Source organism: Mustela lutreola, chromosome 15 (genome assembly GCF_030435805.1).
Source record: "Mustela lutreola isolate mMusLut2 chromosome 15, mMusLut2.pri, whole genome shotgun sequence".
Classification (NCBI taxonomy): domain Eukaryota; kingdom Metazoa; phylum Chordata; class Mammalia; order Carnivora; family Mustelidae; genus Mustela; species Mustela lutreola.
In genome coordinates this window covers 37,261,410-37,267,677 of record NC_081304.1, presented here as the reverse complement: position 1 = coordinate 37,267,677, position 6,268 = coordinate 37,261,410, and the positions used below count along the sequence as shown (strand labels likewise).

Below are 6,268 nucleotides of genomic sequence, written 5' to 3'. Positions count from 1 at the left end.
GAGAGGGATGAATCAAGAAGGTTTAGGAGGACTTTGCCCTAAATGGACTTTATAGCAAAACAGGAGTAATGAGCTTGACAACACAGGGAAGTGAGGATGGTTAAATGATTTGTGTATGTAGAGCACTTTGCACAATTCTTGACACATAGTAGGTGCTTCTCTAAGCTCCTTCCTTCCCTCCGGTAGGCAGACTATTGCACTTTGTCGGGAACCAGATGGCTATGCTTACTTGTAGGACTGTGAGTAGCTTGGAGAGAGGGATTCTATTTACCCCTCTACTCTTTCACATTCTTCCCAGAGACCCCAGGCCCTCCTCACTGATTCTTGTCCCTTTGGTCTTGGGATTTGAGCACTCTCAAAGATACAGCCATATTTTAGTGTGAATGGAGGTGTGGAGAACTGGTTTCCAGATGGGATTTGAGTGAGAGTAAGCCCAGGTGTCTTAGGGCTCTAAGGGCTGGAATTTGGAAGAGTGAGGAGCAGGAGAGTGAGGAAATGGGCCTTCATGGGGGAATGTGAGGACATCTAAGATAGACTGTTAGTTAGTTTCCCAACTTTGCCCCTGATGGTAAATGCCCCACCACTGAACTCACGGACATACATAGATCTCTGACCTGTGGTGTCCAACAGTATCCTTCCACAGGAGTTGAGGCAGAAAGCTGTAGTATGCCCTCCCTAAGACCTGAGTCTGGGGACATGGGTTGAACCACACCAGCATCCCTGAGCCCCTTCTCTGGTCTGTGTCTGTTGAGGCATGGTCAGGCTGGCGTCAGCCTCAGCATCCCCCAGAACGGAGCTGAATACCTCCTCCCTCCTCCCTTTTCCTCCTTGTACGCTATGAAGGACTGCCTTGTACCTGGCTCCATCTTTAATTGGAGTGGCGCTGGGGGCATGGTCAAATGTCCAAAGTCACTTCCACACCAGGCATCAGGGATGAGGACCAAGGGACCAATGGAAGAGACTGCGGGATCTCAGGGTTTGGGGCACGTGGCTTTGGGCACAGAGAACGAGGTGTTACTTACACTAGGTCTTGAGGGGGTGATCCGAGAAGTAAATGTTTAAATGGCAGAGGTGTGGGGAAGAGCTTCCAGGAAAGGGTGAGCTGCAGCCCCCAGTAGGGGTGATGGGAATAATGAGATGGACTATGTGTGCACCTCAATGAGCTACTTTCCATGCAAAGGAGTCATTTTTCTGGATTCTCACACTATTGCGTGATGTAAGGCCCCAAACTAAGGGTCACTTGTGTTTGATACTCCTGATCCTAAGTCTGCCCCCGTCATCCCACTATTTAAATTAATTCACACAGAAGAGGCCAGAACAGCACCCAATATGAGTCAATACTGTAGAAGTGTGTATAAAAGAAAAGACATGACCAGCTGTCAGTGAGCGAACCAGTCCAAATTACGCAGGTTCCTTTCAGTCGTGCTGCTTTATTTCAACAATTGGCTGCCTGCAAAGGGGAGACCGAGGTGTCTGGGGACCCCAGTGTCCTCAGGTCCCTGAAGGCAGTGTCAAAGCAAAGCTTCAGGAAAGAGCAGGACTCGTCAGAGAATGGGAGCACAGAAAAGCAAGAAAGAGCTTCAGTTTGTGCCAGGGACCTTCTGGGGCTCAGAGAGTTGGGCAAGAAGGGGGTTCCATGGCGTCTCCTCAAGCTTCCTCAGCCACGTGGGGCCCTCTGCTCTCGGATCTCTGAGACTTGTGGTCTAGGTGTTTCATGTGCTCCTGCACCCAGGCAACATTGGGGTCTGCGCAGACCTGTCGGCCCTTTCGGGTAAGGAAGCTGTGGAACAAGGAGAGAGAGGGGAAACTGAGTCAGCAGACAACGAGGAGCCCAGCTCTTTCTCTACCCAGCTAGAGCTTCCCCACCTCTCTCTCTGCTGGATGTGGGGCCCTCACACAGAGAAGGACGCCCCCACTCTCTGTTGCTCTCTAAGGAGTCTGTGAAGACCCCACCACCAGCTCCCCTGACCTCCCTGCAGGCCAAGCTCAGGCTAAGGAAGTCCCCAGGCTGCTGCTCAGCTCCTCTCCCTGAGCAACCCCGACTTCCTAGCTAGTCCCACCCCACTGCTTCCCTCTCCCAGGCCCTACTGATTCTCACATTTGTACCCCCTTGCACCCCCTAGTGTGGCCAAACTTACATGACCCCTGGGGTGGAGCACTGGTTGCTGGTTCTATTATAACTTTCCACAAACCGGAGTGGGATTTTCCGTGAGACATAGGTGAAACAGCACTTAATGATGGTTAATTTATTCACTGGTTCTGCAAAGTAGAGGGCCATATGCTGCTGAGAGCTTTGCCACAAGGAAGTGTAAACCTGTAACTCTATCGCGCGGAGTATGGAGAAGGAGACCAAACCAGAGAACCTGGGAGGGAGGCAGGCCTGACCTTTCACTGGCAGCTTTTCCTCCTCCCCCTCTTAAATTACCCTTGTCCAGGAGCCCTTGGCTGGCTCCGTCAGTGGGGCGTGTGATTTTGGATCTCAGGGTTGTGAGTTTGAGCCTCACATTGTGCGTAGAGATTACTTTAAAAAATTATCCTTCTCTAAAACCTCTCTTTCCTCCCCCCTGCTGACCCCTCCTGACTTCTCTCTGACCCTTCCCTTGGGCTGGGATGTGACTCTGGTTGAAGTGTTTCAAATTTCTGACAGTTTTCAGGATTTGGGAATAAGAAACCAGAATTCCTGGGAACGCTCAACTCATAAATTATTCAGTTTTCTTTTTAAAAAATGGAGATATAATTAACAGTATAACATTGTATTATTTTTAGGTATGCTGTATATTTTCCATAACATTTTATTTTCATGTTTCTAAATAATAATGTGTGACTGTATGCTAAACAATGAATCATTTTTCTGTGTTAGGATTGTCCTGAAAGTTTCAAGGGTTTTGTGTTAAAAAAAAAAATGTAAGGTAATAAATGGTGTCTCTAAGTGTTATGATGAGATTATATACTCAATAACATATGGAGTGTTTTCTGGCAGATAACAATTGATAACAGAAAATACAGAAAAAAGGGAATATCAATACTAAATAAATGGCCAAGAAAAATTATTTAAAAAGTGGAAAAAATACTGTAGCTGTTTAATATTTAAAATACTTAAAAGTTATCATTCATAAGGGAATTTCTGAAACACAGAAAACATTAATTGCCCCATTTGTAGCCTTTATCTTTGTGTTGTAACAAATATTGCAGACTTAGAACATTTTTTCTGTTCTGCAAGGCTGTCGGCCAGATTGTTCAATATGTGTCCAAGTGTATCTTCCCATTGGGTGTTAGAGTCTATAATCTTTCATACAAGCTCATTTCCTTTTTTAACAATGAGCATATCTTGTCTGCTCGTACTGACTTTGGTTCAAGTTGATACTGCTTTTGCTTATCTAGATTTTATCTGTGAATTAGCAAACGTTTCTGGTATCACATCCTGGTAGTCTATAACATTTACGTATTTTCTCTTTGTATTTCTTCTGCAAAAGCATTTATAAAGAACTAGAGCCTGCCGTGGTTATTCAAACACTGGGTAATGTCAATGAACATTATTGTTTAAACAACAGAATATTCACATCTAGCAGGAATCACAGTTGAAATGGCCCATTGAAGGATGTATTTTCCTCTTAAAAGTTGTTTCTTGAAACACCACTTATATGATTTGTGCTTAATGTATTAGGTATACAAACATATTAGTGCTCACTCAGAGCAGACAGGGCCATGGACACATACTTGTGCCATGGCTACAATTCCAAGCTGTTGGGTCCTGGTCACTTACCCCCTCCATGCTCCTGTCCCAGTTTCCTGAAATGCTGATCTTACATACCAGGTGCTGTGTGTTTCTTGCTTTTGCTCTACATGTCGATGGAATCCTTTAAATCATAATACCTCTGTATTGGTTGTTAAGTTTTAATTCCTGCAAGAAAATTCTACCTTTCCACCTTTTCCCAGTTTCTCAACTGAGTTTTCTTAGGACTTGGGATTTGGAAAAACAAAATTTCCTTAGAAGGAGTTGCCATATGGAATTGCTAAGGGATGCCCGGGGTGGGGTACAGCAGGGCAGGACTGGTCCCCTCCGTATGAGAGGGATCTCCTTCACAGGGCTCCGGAGAATGACAGATGGGGGAGGCTTGTGGTGTTTTGATGAGCAGAGCCTTGGCTACAAAGCGGGAAAACTATACTTGTCCTTGTCTCTGTTCCTGAAAGCTATGTGACTCCAGACAGGACACCCGCTCTTTCCGAACCTGTCTCCTTAAAACAGCAAATATCAACGGGGCAAGTACTGTGTATTGATTTACATATTGATGACTGTTCAAATCAGAGCCTCATTACCCCTGGGTAGCAGATGGAAAACCTGAGGCTCAGGAGGCCTGAAAGAGACAAGGAAGGCCCATCAGCTGACCGGGGCAGAGCTTCTAGGCTGAGGCTCTCTGGGAGCAGAGACAGTGTCTAACTCCGTCCCTCACCATAACCCAGCTTGTCTACTGAAAGGGTGGCAGGAGTAGGCTTTTCATATATATCTGTGGAATGAATGAGTGCATTCAGCTTGACTATATGTCTCCCTGACTGTAAAGCTGGCTATTTCTCCATTCTGTGTTGCTGTTCTCTGAAGAAGAAAAAAAAAAGAAGCTTCCCTTGACCGAGTCTCTGCCATAGGCCTGGAGTCTGGCTTAGTTCCAGACACGGCTTCTCTCCATTCCTCACAGCAGCCTTTCGAGAAAGTACCCCTTGTCCCACCTGCCGGTGAGAAGCCCCACGACGATAACGGGAATGACGGGAAGCATCACAGAGCTCTATAGCTAGCTGTGGTCACAGTTCCTGGAAAACCAGCCATCATTCCTTGGACTAGCTTGGATGCCGAATCGGAGTCCTAGGACCGAGTGTATTTCTCTCTCTGGTTTTGGTTGAAATTCAGCTCTGGAGAAAGTTTCCTGGGAAATATTCCCAACCCCCCACCCTGGCCCCAGGGACCCACAATGCCACCTTCTCCCCTGGCTGCAGCCCCCTGTAGAGAGGCAACCATGCCTGTTTAGGGTGGAAAGGGCAGTGAGCTGGGAGTCAGGACACCTGGGGTCTAGCTGAGCCCTATTCAGTCACCTGCTGCTGCTGCTCGGAGTACCTCACAGATATTTACTAAGAGCTTACCGAATGCTGGGAGCAGCTCTATGCCATAGACACACTAGAGAAATCTTAAAGGGAAAGGGGGAAGGCTGATATGGGGGTCTCAGGCTCAGGACCCTCATAGGCCAGACAGACAGCAGGTACCCATGGCCCTGGCAGTGGGGGCCCCTGAGACCTGGGAGTACACCCCCTGTCTAAAGGGATGGCACCCACCACCTCAGTCCCAGTGAAAGCTTGTGGGAACTTGGGCTCCTGTCTGCTTGGTCTGCCATAGTTGAAAAGAAACAAGAAATACAGATTTTTAAACATGTAAAACCCCATCTACACCATGGAGACAGTTTGATCCTTTGCAGGTTTCTCTGTCCCAACCTGTGCTTATGGGTGGGCTCCTGTGTATCTGCAAGAGGGGGCTAAGCAAAGGGTCCAGAGGGTGCTGGGTGAGCTTCTTTCTGTTGGGTACCCTAGGGCCAGGGAGGCTGTATTCAGAGGCAGGATTTCCTCTCCCCAAAGGAGGCAGAAATGAGTCCAACCAGGAGTGGGGGGAGACCCTTGGTAAAATGCTGCCTGTCTTGCAGGGACCTGGAGGGGTAGCCTATTTAGGACCACCCCCATCCCACACTCCCCTTCCTCCAGCCACTGTACTATCTCTATTCAGAGGACTAGGGGTAATGGGTCTCACCTTCATTGGCCTCAGAGTGGAGGGCAGCAAGAATGAGGAAGAAGGTCAGGGTAGCCAGGATGACCTTCATTCTGCTGGTGGCTGACCAGCTGCAGGAGCAGGTTGGGGCTGAAGACTCCTGGATTCTCTGGTGCTTTGAAATCTGGGCTCCGACCCTCCTTTATAAGGGGTTGCTGGTGAGGAAGTCATGAGATAGAAAAATCCATGATTGCATGGGAGTTTTGTTTCTTTGGAATTGTGACTGATGACTTATCTGAAATAAGAGAACTTGAGTCAATTTATTCAGAGAAGCAGAGGCAGAAAATGATACCAGAATTCACATTTGGCTTGCATCTTTAGGGTGGTTAGTGGGGGAAGCCCAGAGGCGAAGGGCTTTACAAGTAGAGACTGCCCTCCTTTTCTGCTCCTCCCCAGGGAGCCTGGGGAAGCCTCCCGGGTGGTGAGCCCATGTGGACCATGAGTTCAAAGGCCCAGGAGGCAGTC

The 6,268-nt window shown here is 47.7% G+C and overlaps 1 protein-coding gene across 1 annotated transcript; it reads right to left on the bottom strand.

Annotated features, from left to right (window-relative positions):
- Window positions 1-1,410: 1,410 nt before the first annotated feature.
- Window positions 1,411-5,942, bottom strand: LOC131815558 (regakine-1-like). The gene is made up of 3 exons (XM_059147299.1): window positions 5,786-5,942; window positions 2,139-2,259; window positions 1,411-1,780 (listed from the first exon to the last, which is right to left on the bottom strand). Exons 1-3 carry the CDS (start codon window positions 5,853-5,855, stop codon window positions 1,648-1,650), a joined length of 324 nt encoding a protein of 107 aa, XP_059003282.1. The 5' UTR covers window positions 5,856-5,942; the 3' UTR covers window positions 1,411-1,647.
- Window positions 5,943-6,268: the final 326 nt, after the last annotated feature.

What these genes read in the sequence shown, in the direction of transcription:
- LOC131815558 (XM_059147299.1), bottom strand. Translation starts at nt 5,855, where the DNA reads ATGAAGGTCATCCTGGCTACCCTGACCTTCTTCCTCATTCTTGCTGCC. An exon ending in CCACTCTGAGGCCAATGAAG is followed by an intron (nt 2,260 to 5,785) that starts GTGAGACCCATT and finishes TCTACTTTGCAG; the next exon opens with AACCAGTGAATAAATTAACC. An exon ending in TGCTCCACCCCAGGGGTCAT is followed by an intron (nt 1,781 to 2,138) that starts GTAAGTTTGGCC and finishes CTTGTTCCACAG; the next exon opens with CTTCCTTACCCGAAAGGGCC.